This window comes from Nerophis lumbriciformis, linkage group LG27 (assembly GCF_033978685.3).
Source record: "Nerophis lumbriciformis linkage group LG27, RoL_Nlum_v2.1, whole genome shotgun sequence".
Classification (NCBI taxonomy): Eukaryota; Metazoa; Chordata; class Actinopteri; order Syngnathiformes; family Syngnathidae; genus Nerophis; species Nerophis lumbriciformis.
Window position 1 is genome coordinate 13,030,915 of NC_084574.2, and position 17,440 is coordinate 13,048,354.

At 39.4% G+C, this 17,440-nt stretch overlaps 1 protein-coding gene and 1 long non-coding RNA gene across 3 annotated transcripts in view; one reads left to right on the forward strand and one right to left on the reverse strand.

Moving 5' to 3' along the window:
- LOC133570149 (uncharacterized) overlaps positions 1–17,440 on the reverse strand; it is a 165,528-nt gene that overhangs the window by 112,346 nt on the left and 35,742 nt on the right. The window lies entirely within an intron of this gene.
- The window catches only part of LOC133570148 (voltage-dependent calcium channel gamma-1 subunit-like), a 42,963-nt gene continuing 28,709 nt past the window's right edge, over positions 3,187–17,440 (forward strand). The window contains exon 1 of the mRNA XM_061922856.2: positions 3,187–3,612. Within this exon, the coding sequence (XP_061778840.1) occupies positions 3,375–3,612 (238 nt within the window). The 5' untranslated portion in view covers positions 3,187–3,374. The remainder of the gene's footprint in view (positions 3,613–17,440) is intronic.

The following is a 17,440-nucleotide window of genomic DNA, read 5'->3' on the forward strand; positions in this document are numbered from 1 at the left end:
TCACTACCGCCCTCTACCACCAGGAGGCGGGATTACTGCGAGCCTCAGCCAGTGCGTCTTCGCAGCAGTTTTATGATTGCTCAGCACAAGAAATACGTTACACACATACAGTTGTTGACAAAATACACTGTACTATTATGTGTATTATATACCTCAGCTAACTAAACTATGGAAATGTATAATATAATTGTAGCTGAGATAGGCTCCAGCGACCCCAAAGGGAATAAGCGGTAGAAAATGGATGGATGGATGAATACGGTCTCACTGCACAGCAGGCCAGCAGTTAGCCAAGTCATTGCGCAATCCATGGCGAGGCTCAACTGGCTGGTGACTCACCGCAAGTCTCTTCTCAGCATTTGAACGGCAAATGTGAAAATTCAGCGATTTTGAATAAAAATAATCTAAAACTGGTGAAGTTAAATGGAAAATAACTTTATAGTATAATCACTGGATACATAACAATTTAATTTTTTTCTTTTTAAATTTTTTTTCTTTCCATGATGGCACGTGAGGCCCCGCCTCACCTGCCTCCCTGACTGCACGTCACTGATATATACAGGTAAAAGCCAGTAAATTAGAATATTTTGAAAAACTTGATTTATTTCAGTAATTGCATTCAAAAGGTGTAACTTGTACATTATATTTATTCATTGCACACAGACTGATGCATTCAAATGTTTATTTCATTTAATTTTGATGATTTGAAGTGGCAACAAATGAAAATCCAAAATTCCGTGTGTCACAAAATTAGAATATTACTTAAGGCTAATACAAAAAAGGGATTTTTAGAAATGTTGGCCAACTGAAAAGTATGAAAATGAAAAATATGAGCATGTACAATACTCAATACTTGGTTGGAGCTCCTTTTGCCTCAATTACTGCGTTAATGCGGCGTGGCATGGAGTCGATGAGTTTCTGGCACTGCTCAGGTGTTATGAGAGCCCAGGTTGCTCTGATAGTGGCCTTCAACTCTTCTGCGTTTTTGGGTCTGGCATTCTGCATCTTCCTTTTCACAATACCCCACAGATTTTCTATGGGGCTAAGGTCATGGGAGTTGGCGGGCCAATTTAGAACAGAAATACCATGGTCCGTAAACCAGGCACGGGTAGATTTTGCGCTGTGTGCAGGCGCCAAGTCCTGTTGGAACTTGAAATCTCCATCTCCATAGAGCAGGTCAGCAGCAGGAAGCATGAAGTGCTCTAAAACTTGCTGGTAGACGGCTGCGTTGACCCTGGATCTCAGGAAACAGAGTGGACCGACACCAGCAGATGACATGGCACCCCAAACCATCACCCAACCATGCAAATTTTGCATTTCCTTTGGAAATCGAGGTCCCAGAGTCTGGAGGAAGACAGGAGAGGCACAGGATCCACGTTGCCTGAAGTCTAGTGTAAAGTTTCCACCATCAGTGATGGTTTGGGGTGCCATGTCATCTGCTGGTGTCGGTCCACTCTGTTTCCTGAGATCCAGGGTCAACGCAGCCGTCTACCAGCAAGTTTTAGAGCACTCCAGCGCCATCCATTTTCAGGGCTAGTTGATTCGGCAGGTGGGTTGTTACACACTCCTTAGCGGGTTCCGACTTCCATGGCCACCGTCCTGCTGTCTATATCAACCAGGGTGAGCCCCACCCCTTTCGTGAGCGCACTGCGAGCGGAGTGACCCCTGTTACGCGCCCCCGGCAACAGGGGTGGCGGGCAGGTAAGCTGCGCGGGCGGAGCGCGCGGAGTGACCCCTGTTACGAGCCCCCGGCCACGGGGGTGGCGGGCAGGTAAGCTGCTTACCTGCTGCGCGTGACGCCGGCCGCGGCGAAGGCGGACGAGGCGGGGTGTCGGTGCGATGGGCGCGGTGGTGACCCTGGACGTGCGTCGGGCCCTTCTCGCGGATCACCTCAGCTACGGCTCCCGGTGGGGCCCTCTCGGGGGAAGGGGCCTCGGTCCCGGACCCCGGCGAGGCGTCCCTTCTCTGCTCCGTAAAAGTGTCCTTCTCTTTTTTTCTTCTTCTTCTGTTGTGGCATATGCTGCAGGTGCCTGCTCGTTTTTCGTATGTGGGTAACAACATTTAACTATGTATATATATTTCCGAATTGGTTTAACTGCCACCCGCCTGAATCTATTTAAAATCTAATTTTCGTCCGCAAACCGCGCATCTCTAGTATATACATAAATATACACATATACATATACATATATATATATATATATATATATATATATATATATATATATATATATATATATATATATATATACACACATATATACACACACATACTGTATATACATATGTATCTGTATATATATCGGACGATACCGATAAAAGACGGTCGATACAAATATACCTCAAAATGCCAAATATTGGCGCCGGCCCGGTCGATAATCAGTCGATCCCTAATGTATACACCTATGGCCTATAGACTTGGGGGGCCAATGCATTTCCAAAAATGAGGTGGGTGTGTCTCTATAGCCCGGAAATAACAGTATGTGTTTGTGTGTGGACAAGAGGCCAAAAAGCATTGAAAAGTTTTTAAAGTATCTGTGTTTGTTAATGCTTTTTTTTTTTTTTATTGAGTAAGACTACAAAATAGGCCACCATGGGGCCCAAGAAAGTTGCCAGCACTTTGATAAAGACAGTGAAAAACTGTGCTGAATTCAAGAAAAAAATCATACAAAAAACTAAAAGCTAATCGCAGTGTGTCCGCCAACAAGCATCTTCAATGAAAATAAAAGTAATGTTCATTGTTCAAGTTCATTCATTGTCTGAAATTAAAAAAAATAAAAAAATAAGGCCATCACAACCAGTTTAACACATCTTTGAAGACACACCCCAAAGAGCCAGGTGCAGGAATGCTGTATGTGCAAAATTATTTTAAACATTTACAGGGCATTTTCTTTTTGAAATGCTGCTACACTCTGGAGAGGGTTAGTGTTTAGATGGGTGCACTTATTCATACATGCTGTGAGTAACCAGATAGGCACACCACTTAACTCATCGGTCAAATTTATAGCATTACAGACGCTCTGCTTACTTTTCATAACACTGACTACCGCTTGCACCCCTGACACACCCTTTGCCTGCCAGGGCAGACAGTTGGTTTGGGCATCAGCTTTCCTGATCTCCCTCGACAGCTGTGCCTCTAAACTTGCAGCCCCCCTCGGTCGCAGAGTGGATCTCAGTGAGCAGGCACAAAAAAAGTATTTGGAAGTGGAACGAGGCAGCCTGACTTCACTTGGAATCACGGGCGCGGACTCTAAACACAGAGGACACAGCCGAGAAGTCTGCCGCGTCTGAAGAGGGAGCGAGCCTCCAACGTGTATCGCGCTGATAAATATTTATTTTCTACTTTACGCAAGACTAAACACTGAGCGCCGGGAAGAATGCACAAGCGCACCAAGATAAATATTGCCATTTTTGTGCTGCTGGTGGGCATGGCCTGCATGTTCACCGCGGTGGTGACGGACTACTGGGCCGTGCTCAGCCCTCAGGTGAAGAAGGTCAATGACACCTGCGAAGCGGCTCACTTTGGCCTGTGGAGGCTGTGCAAGAAGCACATCTACATCAGCGCTGACATCTACGAGGAGAAGCATGGATGCGGACCCATCAGCCTGCCAGGAGGTAAGGCAACACCTATGTGGATAATGCTTGTTATGTTCTGAATGCCACACAGAGCGTATAGAGCAGGAATGGTCAAAGTGCGGCCTGGGGGCCATTTTGAAAATCATGTTATTATGATAATAATAATAATGATGATACGATAAAGTGTCCATCTTAAGAACATAGCCAGAGTCCGCCCTTTTCTCTCTCAGGCCAACACACAATGCTAATGCAAACTTTTAGTTCCTTTATTAGTCTTTGTAATACCTTGCACAGCAAATGGTTTGCCACTTGCCAATATTTTAAATTGTATTCCTAGAAAAGTCCGTAGTTTTAAAAGGGGAACTGCACTTTTTTTGCCTATCGTTCACAATCATTATGAGAGACGTAACGACAGATTGATTTTTTTTTTCTAACGCATTCTAACTTGTAAACAAACGTAAATAAAAGTCTACTTACACTGGAGCCAATAAGAGGTCCTCTATTTCGCCCATAAAATCCAATAAATAACCATTCAAAAACCGCCAACAATACTCTATTTACATATTGTGATTTAAATATTATCCAAGTATTAGTGATATTGTTATTATAAGTGCTAACGCAGCCAAACTATTTTCAACGGCCTGGGTTCGACATGATTGACTGGTGAGGTGTTTCCTCGCTTCCTTGCTCCCTAGTAGTTTATTCTAAATCATGCATCTCAACTGGACAGAGCAAGTCTGAGGACGTATTCCGACAAGTTGGTACACTTTGACAGCCATTTGGGACCCGGAAATGGCGATAATGACACGAAAGGACGCTTGGTCTCGTTTTTTAGTGAGGATTATGAGCCAGTCTTCATCTAAATGGGAATATATGATCATCCTAGCAGTCGGCATCCTAATGCCAGCAGACCTTGTACAGTAAGTAATGTTTTATGTTTGTTGGCTCTCATGAAGTCTGCAGTGAGTAAAAATCAGTGGTGAAGAAAAAAAAAAAGCAAGCGTGATGTGTTTTTGAAATTAATGCTCCTCGTATGCTTAAAATGAGCAAAATAGGTAAATATTAAATGTTACTATAAGTGTGCCTGTTACTACATTACATATATACTTACATCATGTATATAAAACCTTAATGGAGGTGTTTGGATGTTTTTTTAAGAGCTTAATAGGCGGAATAGGGCAGATCCCATAGGCTCCATTGTAAGCGGACTTTTGATCACATTTATTTAATATTTAGAATGCATAAAAAATAAGAAATACATCCATCGTCATGTCTTTCATAATGATAGGCAAAATTCCCCCCAAGAAAGTGCAGTTCCCCTTTAAGAGATATTTACCTATTTTTAGTTACTAACTAATCTTAATTTTAGCATGAATATTTATATGTTTTTCTATTTTAGTTCAAAAGAAAATGTCATTAAGAAAATAACTATTCAAATAAGATACCCCCCCCCCCCCACATAGAAAATCTTGTGTAAAGATTTTGCAACATTCCAAGGATACTTAATTTCAGAATTCCAAGTTGAATAATGCTTGTTTTCATAATAGTTTAGAAGTCCTGCTAATTTCTAGATATACAAATCCTAATTTAAGATGTTTTATCAAGTAAAATTTAATGTCTATGCAGCAAATTAATTTAACTAGTTTTTGGTATTTTTTCCCCCCCAAAATCTTGACTTTTTATCTTATATTTTGACAGCTCTTTTTGCAGTCTGCTCTCTTGTCTTCCCAAAAAGAATATTAGAAATCTACAATTATAACAAAACTTACATGCACGTCTGCTGACGAGGACCAGAGGATGGGAGCACATTACACCAGTTTTAAAGTCTCTCGATTGCCTCCCCGTCTGCTTCAGGGTCGATTTTAAAGTTCTATTATTAGTTTTTAAATGTCTTAATGGCCTTGCGCCTTCTTATCTATTTGACCTGCTTTTACCATATCAACCATGGCGGATCCATGACATTGAAACTACATTGTGAACTTGTTGAATTAGGTCCTGAAGTTGAGCAACTCAAACTTAAAGTTGGAACAACATGCTTTAGACAACGTTGAATCAATGTTAGATTCTGACATTGATTTGACTATTGAAATGTGGTCATTTCCCAACCAACAGCGTGGATCCAATGTTAGACATCAAGGTTGTCTCAATTTATAAATACAACTATTTTGCAACGTTGACAGGGACAAGCTGTAGAGATTGGATGGATGTTTGGAAGTCAGTTTTAAAGGACATGTATGTATAATCAACGTTGTAGCAATCAATCAATCAATGTTTATTTATATAGCCCTAAATCACAAGTGTCTCAAAGGGCTGCTCAAGTCACAACGACATCCTCGGTACAGAGCCCACATAAGGGCAAGGAAAAACTCACCCCAGTGGGGTCTTGTGCCTGCTGGGTGAGGTCCTCTGGCACCAAAATGTTATCTTTACCAAATACTATAACAAAGACACACGGTGGGGTGGCATTTAGCCACTATCGCACCCCCTGTGGAACAAAAAGCTTCGGGACTGCATCCATTGATCATTTTTTTTAAAATACTAAACTCTTCTTAGGTCTTTTGTTTTTTTATTATGGTAGTATCTGTTATTTATTGCTTTCATTACTACTATTATTCTCTCAATGATATATTTGTATGTATTTACTCATGTATTATTAAAATTTTGTATTTATATATACACCGTATTTTTCAGACTATAAGTCACAGTTTTTTTCATAGTTTGCGACTTATACTCAGGAACGACTTATGTGTGAAATGATTAACACATTACCGTAAAATATCAAATAATATTATTTAGCTCATTCACGTAAGAGACTAGACGTATAAGATTTCATGGGATTTAGCGATTAAGAGTGACAGATTCTTTGGTAAACGTATAGCATGTTCTATATGTTATAGTTATTTGAACAACTCTTACCATAATATGTTACGTTAACATACCAGGCACGTTCTCAGTTGGTTATTTATGCCTCATATAACGTACACTTATTCAGCCTGTTGTTCACTATTCTTTATTTATTTTAAATTGCCTTTCAAATGTCTATTCTTGGTGTTGGGTTTGATCAAATACATTTCCCAAAAAAATGCGACTTATAAATGTGTTTTTCCTTCTTTATTATGCATTTTCGGCCAGTGCGAGTTATACTACGGAGCGACTTATACTCCGAAAAATACGGTACTTTTAAATATTTTATATTATTTTTAGATGGCGTTAATTTGAGTGATTCTCCAGTGTTTTTTTCCTCAATCCTTGGTGTCATGCCATGTTTTGTTATTGTCAATAGTGCTATGTATGTTCTTCTACCTTTTTTTTTTTTTTGGTGTAAAGCACTTTGTGTTGCCACTTGCCGGTGTATGAAAAGTAATACAAAAACAAAGTTTGATTGATGGAATATCTTGGAATAAGATATCTTGACCTACAGTATATTGGCATCCTTAAAGTACAAAATGTATCAAATTGATCTTTAACTTTTCTGTATGCGGACCTTGTGGAATATGTTCAAACACTCTTGGTATCGAAGCTTTTGAGTCCAATATGAGGCTGTAAAAGGAAAAAAGGAAGCTGCAAGGAACAAGGAGACTAGTCCAAAAATAATTATAATGTTGGATTAAGTATAGTAAGAAGAGAACATTATAAGTCTGTGGCTGCAAATATCGCTGACACAGCAATAGTTTATTACAATTTACTGCTTTACTTTATTATGAACGTTCCTTAAAATATTAGTGATTTTTTTTAATTTTTAAGTTCTCCTGAAGTTATTTAGAGTTGGAGACTGATACGTGTATGTACTCCCACCAAAGTGAGACACAGTATAGGTCATTGGACTTGAGAAACACAGTGGAAGAACAATATTTAATAATTTTTCTGCATTGCGTTCCATCTCTCGGATTTTAAAACATTGTTAGGCTTTGCAAATGTGCTGTGGCTCCTCAAAGTGACAAATGTCAAAGCTCCCCTTTGGAACAAACAGCAGGGTGTCACTGGAGACAGCATTTCAACCTCCTGAAAAGGCCTTAGCTAATGCAGATCTTTTTCACATACAGATGATATTAAACTGTAAATAAAACCCACATAAATTAATCTATCAAGCTGGTCCAAAAAGTACAAGTTTAAACAATTTACATTGCGGAACTATGCTACCATTAAACATAAGCAATTTACTAACAGTGATTAAGTAAAATAAAAAAACTTATGTCAAATCTTAAAGCGGGCCGATTATGTAAACCCAACTTTTCTTACCTATAGGTACTTATTTTTGTGTTTTTGAGATCTGCCTAAGTCCCAAAATTTGAAATCAAACCATGGAGACATCCATCAATCCATCCCTTGTCCCTATCGGAGAGGCGGGGGTTGCTGGAGCCTATTCCATTCGTGCGGAAGGCGGGGTACACCCTGGACGAGTCGCCGCCTCATTGCAGAGCCAACACAGATAGACAACATTCACACTCACATTCACACACTAGTGTTGCCAATCAACCTATCCCGAGGTGCATGTTTTTGGAGGTGGGAGGAAGCCGGAGTACCCGGAGGGAACCCACACAGTCACGGCGGTGTGAACATGCAAACGCCACACAGAAAGACCCCAAGTCCGGGGACCGAACCCAGGACCTTTTTATTAAGGTCCTAGGTTCGTGCTGCCACCATGGAGACATGGTTGAGATATTTATAAAACAATCTTGCCTTCCTTTATACTTCCTCCAAACAAGCCGTTTGACATTTGCCCCATTTGGGACGTTTTTCCCAATTGTGACATTAGCGGATATCGCAATATTGGTAAAGTTTTACCCAAAGAGTCTGCCATTGTAGTCTGACGCTGTAGTCAACAAACTCCTTCGTTTTCTCAGTCCTCTAGTTGTGGGGCAGACTGTCTCGTATATGCACATGAATCCTACTCTAATACAAAATAGTATATCGTTTGAACTTATATCTGTCTGTAGAATCCATATGGAAGTGCTAAAAACTACGAAGTGGCTAATGGGGAGAAGACACAGTCAGAGTGGAGACATGTAATTAAGATCGCTCACAAAACGACACAGTCTGAGGGGACGATCAGAAAACGGCTTGAAGATGGTCTGTAAAACATAATCTATGCAACATTTTGACCAAAGAACCATCATTACATGTAGCAATGTAGCTATTTGGCAAAGTTTAGCGACTAACTTTAACGAACATTGACTGTATATTCTATCAACAACAACATAACTGAAAATTATTAGTTCCTTCTCTGGAGCTGCTTTTGCGTATATACTGTATCTTTATATTGTTCATCTGTAATTGAAGACTGCACTCGTGTTTAGAGAGTAGCTGAAAATGAGCTTCCCCTACTTGAAAGACCAGCAGCCGCCACTATATATAAATATATATATATATATATATAAATATATATGTGTGTATACATATACACATACATACATATATATAAATATATATATATACACATACATACATATATATAAATATATATATATACATATATATATATATATATATATATATATATATATATATATATATATACACATACATACATATATATATATATACACATACATATATATACATACATATATATATATACATACATATATATATACACATACATATACATATATATAAATATATATATATGCATATACATATATATATATATATATATATATATATATATATATACATACACATATATATACATATATACACACACACACACACACACATATATATACATACATATATATATATATATATACACATACATATATATACATATATACATACATATATATATATATATATATACACATACATACATACATATATATACATACATATATACATATATATATACATACATATATACATACATATATATACATACATATATACATACATATATATATATATATATATATATATACACACACATATATAATATATATATATATATATATATATATATGCAAATAAGTGTGTGCAACTAAATTAGACAATCTCCACCACCTTATACAGTATATGGCAGTAAGGGGCTAAACTCCTCACTCATGGTGTTACTGTACGCTTTAAATTGCTGTTTTCGGCCCGCGGCCAATGGGCACATTTACACTTGGGTCCTTGGAAGCAAAAGTTTGGAAAGAGACACACGGCGTTGCTTGAGTGTTATGTGTAGTTTTTAGTTGTAGTTAGGAGCTTACTGTGGTTATTTCTAATTAAAAAAAAAAAAACATATACAGTGAATCCGGAAAGTATTCACATCATTTTCCTCATGTGGTTATGTTACGGCCTTATTTCAAAATGGAATAACTACTTTTTTTCCTTAAAATTCTTTACACAATACCCCATAATGGCAATGTGAAAAGTTTTTTTTTCTTTCTAATTTATTAAAAGTAAAAGTACATAAGTATTTACAGCCGTTGCTCAATACTTGATACACCTTTGGCAGCAATTACAGCCTCAAGTCTTTTTTAATACGATGCCACAAGCTTGGCACACCTATCTTTGGGCAGTTTCGCCCATTCCTCTTTCCAGCACCTCTCAAGCTCCATCAGGTTGGATGTCATCCGTTGGTTTTCATCCAGGATGTCTCTGTACATTGCTGCATTCATCTTAGTCTAGTCAGGGAGGTGACCAAGAACCCGATGGTCAGTCTGTCAGAACTACAGCATTCCTCTGTGGAGGGACGAGAACTTTCCAGAAGGACAACCATCTCTGCAGCAATCCACCAATCAGGCCTGTATGATAGAGTAGCCAGACGGAAGCCATTTCTTAGAAAAGTTTACCAAAATGCACCCGAAAGACTCTCCGACCATGAGAAACAAAATTCTCTGGTCTGATGAGATAAAATTGAACTCTTTGGCGTGAATGCCAGGCACCGCTCATCACCAGGCCAATACCATCCCTACAGTGAAGCATGGTGGTGGCAGCATCATGCTGTGGGGATGGTTTTCAGCAGCAGGGACTGGGCGATTCTTAAGGATAGAGGGAAAGATGAATACAGAGACATCCTGGATGAAAACCAACACTTCCCATTCAACCTGATGGAGCTTGAGAGGTGCTGCAAAGAGGAATGGGCAAAACTGCCCAAAGATAGGTGTGCCAAGCTTGTGGCATCGTTTTCAAAATGACTTGAGGCTGTAATTGTGGTCAAAGGTGCATCAACAAAGTATCGAGAAAACACTTTGAATACTTATGTACATATGGGTTTTTTTGGGGGGGTTTTAATACATTTGCAAAAAGTAAAAAAAAAATGTTCACATGATCATTATGGAGTATTGTGTGTAGTAAAAAATAAATTTCTTCCATTTTGGCATAAGGCTGTAACGTAAGAAAATGTGGAAAAAGTGATGTGCTGTAAATAATTTATGTATGTAATTTACAGTATATAACATCTGTGGAATTTCTAAATATTTATTTTACTATTATAATTTCAAAGTAGGCCTCTGAAATGTTGAGCTTGTAATACTCTCATCTGATGTATTTAATACATTTTTGGAGCTTCATAAACACTCCATTTTAGCTATCATCAGTCGTGTGCAGCCACTTAACCAAAAGTATTCCTTGTTCCAGACTATTTTCTAGAATTACAAATGCTGGTCACCATCCATTTATTGGTAAAACTGAGGTAAAAATAATCCTCTGTCAGCATACGGACAAGCCTGCCCATTCTTTCAGACTGCACCAGCGAATGATACATGATGTCATAAAAATGGAACTAATTGCCTTTAAGATCCAAATGAATAACCCCGAATTGCGGTGGTTGCCATGCTGGCAGACATTGTTTACGAACTGAGTAAAGCTGCTTGATCTCAGTGAGCCTTGTGGAGCTTCTCTCAGTCCACTCGCTGTATTTGGAGAGGAACGTTATATTGTTTACCACAGTCACAAGTCTTCAAGGAGGTGTTGAAGGCAGTGATAAAAAGCAGTTAGTAAGGCAGTGAGATGAGGTCAATGTGAGACAACACTCATCTGGAAAATATGTCTTCAGTTGCTGTGGAGATCTTCATCTGAATAGTGCAGGCTTATTCAATGAATCTTCATTTGTTTGCATTTTGAAACAGTTGTTAACATAGGAAATCATGGAGGGAATATTACTCATACTCATACATAATACTATACCTTCAAACCCACGTTGTACTGCTTTGATGTGACTCTGCTCGCTTCAGGTAACTCATGTGTATATTATTTTTCTCCTAACACCGCCATTTAACTTTGTGTTTATTGTCTAAAGGCACTTACATTACACTCAAGGCTAAATTCTGCAACTAAAGTGTCTCAAAGGAGTGATGAAGGATTTATGGAAAGTAGGACTATGCCGATCGATCGACAACCTATCAGTATTGGCCGATTTCTGTAAAAAAAAAAAAGCATGTGACTGCCGTTGCCGATTAATACCTTTTAATGGCGATCAAAAGCACTGATCCCCTCTGGCTGACTCTGTGTTTATTTTTAATCACCCGGATGACAAGCGGCTAGCAGCTAATTATGTAACTCCAGACACAGTTTGGAGCCGCTCCACAAAGCTAATAATAATCACCTCTATTAGGGCATATAAACTGCATTTGTTAGTATCTTAAGTATCATTATCAAGTATTATTATCACTGGAAGACGAGGTTAACGTGTAACACACCAAGAGCAAGCCAAGAGCAGGCTTGCTAGTAGCTAAGCAAAATGCTAACCTAGCCTTAAAAAATAGCAAGAAATATGTGCTTAGTAAAGTTTAAGAAGTGTAGCTGGAACTACAGTACAGGCCAAAAGTTTGGACATGGTTCTCATTCAATGCATTTTCGTTATTTTCATGACTATTTACATTGTAGATTGCCACTGGAGGCATCAAAACTATGAATGAACACATGTGGAGTTAAGGACTTAACCAAAAAAAGTGAAATAACTGAAAACGTGTTATATTCTAGTTTCTTCAAAATAGCCACCCTTTGCTTTGATTACTGCTTTGCACACTTTTGGCATTCTCTCGATGAGCTTCAAGCACTCTTGTGAAGTGAAAACCACTTCAGGTGACTACCTAGTGAAGCTCATTGAGTAAATAGTCATGAAAATAAAGAAAACTCATTGAATGAGGAGAAGGAGTGTCCAAACGTTTGGCCTGTACAGTATATATGAGTACATAGTCTAATAATATAATGGATATATAATTAATAATTATTATAATTGATTATTAAGAGTATGTGAAAATGTGACTGCTACCTTGTTTACTTTCGTGACGACCTCCTTAAGGTTTTTTAATCAATCAGAATGATCAAGCAGCTAAAATGCACCAAACATGCATACATTTGTAATGGATTTGAATGGGTGGCATTTAGATTTTATTTTATGCTGATTGGACGTTTTTTTATAATATCCACAAAGTTCAATGAGCAGGTTATATTATGTATTATCATATTTGTTCAAATGTTTGCGCTGGTTGAATTTTTTTTATCTGCACCATGACTAGGGAAGATTGTTTGGATTAGGTCATGTAAGTGAAGTATGATACACAATCAATAGTCACTGGCGTGTTACATTTGATGGCTACAAAATGGCAGACATCAGATCATTGGCTGAGCACATATGGTATGAAAACACCGCAACTGGTCTAACTGCTTATTGGACTTGTGCCGTCTCGCGGGTCAAATTGAAGATACTGTCAGTCCGCACTTGGCCCACGAGCTGTGTTTGGACACCCCTGATCAAGTACCTCTCATTTTAACCGCGGCTCATTTGGTCAAAGTCTCTAAGTTAAAGTTAAAGTACCAATGATTGTCACACACACACAAGGTGTGGCAAAATTATTCTCTGCATTTGACCCATCCCCTTGATCACCCCCTGGGAGGTGAGGGGAGCAGTGAGCAGCAGCGGTGGCCGCACCCGGGAATAATTTTTGGTGATTTCACCCCCAATTCCAACCTTTGATGTGGAGTGCCAAGCAGGGAGGTAATGGGACCAATTTTTATAGGCCGGGGTTTGAACTCACAACCTACCGATCTCAGGGCGGACACTCTCTAGGAGTAGTTCGTAAATGTACGATCCCTGTCTTTGGCCTAAGAATGGCCAACGGAAACCAAGATGGCCGACATACTGTTAGTTTTCAAATATGGGTTCTTGAGACTTTTAAGTGCGCCCTGTCATTACAGACGTCTACAGCGATTTCCGTGATGACTGTCATGTCTGTGTGATCATGTTTTGTTTTAGTCATGTTCGGTTTTGTTTTTGGACTTTTTGTGCACTTTTGTTTGTTTTGTCACCATAGCAACCATTCGTTTTCACCTGTCACGTCACGCACCTGTTTTCACTAATCATGTCTGTAGTATTTAAGTTCATTGTTTTCAGTTTGTCTTTCTGGCGACATCCGCATTCATACCCCTGACACACTCTCCACACACCCTTATGACCCTTGCTGCGCTTTTTCATGTCGTTTTCTCGTCCAAGTAAGTTTTCTTTATTCATGCCATAGTTTGCAAGTTTTGTTTCATTGTTCATAGTTTCTGCCGTTGTGCAAGTTTTGTGTTTATAGTCAAGTTTTGTACTTCCGCCCTTGTGCGCGCCTTTTGTTTGCTTCTTTTTTTTGTAGTAATAGTGTTAAAATAAATCATGTACTCCCCTTCACGCCACATCTGGTCCAAATCTTTTGCACCTCGGGAGAACAAACCACGCCACAGTCCTAGTCGTGACAATGACACGTGAATTTGGTGGCAGGAGCTAATTTTTTCAAATATTCAAGGGGGTGTACAAAGATAATTTTGAAATTTCGTCTTCCTCCCCCCAAAAGTATAACATTTTTCGCTGGGCCTAACACTCGTGCAAAAAATGGTGAGTTTTCATGCTTTTTAAGTGCCTCAAAAATGCGATCGAAGTGGGATGAACCCAGACTGGACTTTAGATAAAACTGTAAATGTAATGGTAAATGGGTTATAGTTGCATAGCGCTTTTCTACCTTCAAGGTAGGGCTGGGCGATATATCGAATATACTCGATATATCGCGGGTTTGTCTCTGTGCGATATAGAAAATGACTATATCGTGATATTCGAGTATACGTTCTCACGCAGTTGCTTTTAGCTGCGGGCATTACACTACAGGCTCTCCTCGCTCTTTCTCGTCTTTGCTTCTCACAGAGACAAAACAAGCCTACCTTCTTACATACGTCACATACGTATGCGCCCTCGCAGAGCAGAGAGGTAGCGGCATGGGTAACGTTAGCAGTGGTGCGAGTGGTAATACGAGAGAGAGAAAGAAGGTGCGAATCTGGTAACAAATGAAGGAAGAATTAATTCCCAAGAAAAACAGCACAGGGTCCATCGTCTGGCGGTGGTTTGGCTTCAAGCGGGAATATGTCAAACAGACAACCGTAATTTGTCAAGTGTGGGGCAAAAGTGTTGCTACAAAAAGTAGAATTACTGCTAATTCATTTGAAAAGTCCCCCGCTAGAGAATGAAGAGTGCTTCAAACTCCGCATGTCAACATCTCCGTTCGGTGCCACACCAACAAAATACCTAGGCAACCATTTCCAGATCAACACCGTATGAAAAAAATAGTCAACAACAGAAGGAGATAACGTCCGCAGGAACCTACCACATAGCGAAGGACATACTTATTGAAATATCTTGTGTGACATCATGCACAAAAGTGCACTTTATTTGTTTTAAACTATTGTAGTGGCGTTCTGTACAAAAAGTGCACTTTAATTTTAGTGTTGTTTTGATGTCATCTTAGCGACATCATGCACAGAAGTGCACTAATAGCTTGTTTTAAAATGTCTGACAATCTTGCACTTTCTGTTTTGAAATGACATGAATGTTTGTGCCACTGCTTAATAACTGTTTAATAATTTAGTTTTGGTAAATTGACTTAGTTGTGATTTCCTTCTCTGCATGAAAGTTTAAAATTAACATATATTAATGCAGTATGAACAAGAATGTTTTAATGTAGACACATAGAATCATCATTATATGCATCAAGTGTTCATTCAAGGCTAAGGCAAAATATCCAGATATATATTGTGTATCGTGACATGGCCTAAAAATATCGAGATATTATTGTGTATATATTACTCAAAGCGCTTTGACACTATTTCCACATTCACACATTCACACACACATTCACACACTGATGGTGGGAGCTGCCATGCAAGGCCCTAACCACGACCCATCAGGAGCAAGGGTGAAGTGTCTTGCTCAAGGACACGACGGACGTGACGAGGTTGGTAGAAGAAGGTGGGGATCGAACCAGGAACCCTCAGGTTGCTGGCACGGCCACTCTCCCAACGGCGCCACGCCGTCCCCCTGTCACTAGGTCTTAAAGGGGAACATTATCACCAGACCTATGTAAGCGTCAATATATACCTTGATGTTGCAGAAAAAAGACCATATATTTTTTTAACCGATTTCCGAACTCTAAATGGGTGAATTTTGGCGAATTAAACGCCTTTCTAATATTCGCTCTCGGAGCGATGACGTCACAACGTGACGTCACATCGGGAAGCAATCCGCCATTTTCTCAAACACCGAGTCAAATCAGCTCTGTTATTTTCCGTTTTTTCGACTGTTTTCCGTACCTTGGAGACATCATGCCTCGTCGGTGTGTTGTCGGAGGGTGTAACAACACGAACAGGGACGGATTCAAGTTGCACCAGTGACCCAAAGATGCGAAAGCGGCAAGAAATTGGACGTATGTTCCGCACACTTTACCGACGAAAGCTATGCTACGACAGAGATGGCAAGAATGTGTGGATATCCTGCGACACTTAAAGCAGATGCATTTCCAACGATAAAGTCAAAGAAATCTGCCGCCAGACCCCCATTGAATCTGCCGGAGTGTGTGAGCAATTCAGGGACAAAGGACCTCGCTAGCACGGCAAGCAATGGCGGCAGTTTGTTCCCGCAGACGAGCGAGCTAAACCCTCTATCGACCCTAGCTTCCCTGGCCTGCTGACATCAACTCCAAAACTGGACAGATCAGCTTTCAGGAAAAGAGCGCGAATGAGGGTATGTCTACAGAATATATTAATTGATGAAAATTGGGCTGTCTGCACTCTCAAAGTGCATGTTGTTGCCAAATGTATTTCATATGCTGTAAACCTACCGGTAGTTCATATTTGTTAGTTTCCTTTAATGCCAAACAAACACATACCAATCGTTGGTTAGAAGGCGATCGCCGAATTCGTCCTCGCTTTCTCCCGTGTCGCTGGCTGTCGTGTCGTTTTCGTCGGTTTCGCTTGCATACGGTTCAAACCGATATGGCTCAATAGCTTCAGTTTCTTCTTCAATTTCGTTTTCGCTACCTGCCTCCACACTACAACCATCCGTTTCAATACATGCGTAATCTGTTGAATCGCTTAAGCCGCTGAAATCCGAGTCTGAATCCGAGCTAATGTCGCTATAGTTTGCTGTTCTTTCCGCCATGTTTGTTTGTATTCACTGTGTGACGTCACAGGAAAATGGACGGGTGTATATAACGATGGTTAAAATCAGGCACTTTGAAGCTTTTTTTAGGGATATTGCGTGATGGGTAAAATTTTGAAAAAAACTTCGAAAAATATAATAAGCCACTGGGAACTGATTTTTAATGGTTTTAACCATTCTGAAATTGTGATAATGTTCCCCTTTAAGCACATTAATGATGTGCATTCAAGTACAACATTTTAAAGATGTTTCTCAATGACATTCTAACAATACAAACACATTTATGTCCAAATATTACAGTCTTATTTTAAGTTAATTTAAATTATTCTAGCAAGTAATAACCCGTGATTAATCATGATTAATCCAAATTCAAACGTTTGATTAATCATTTGATGGCACTAATTACAATATGACCAAAAACAATAGTCATAGCAGATAAATAAGGACCGTGGAGTCAGCATGTCCATGTGGTATTTG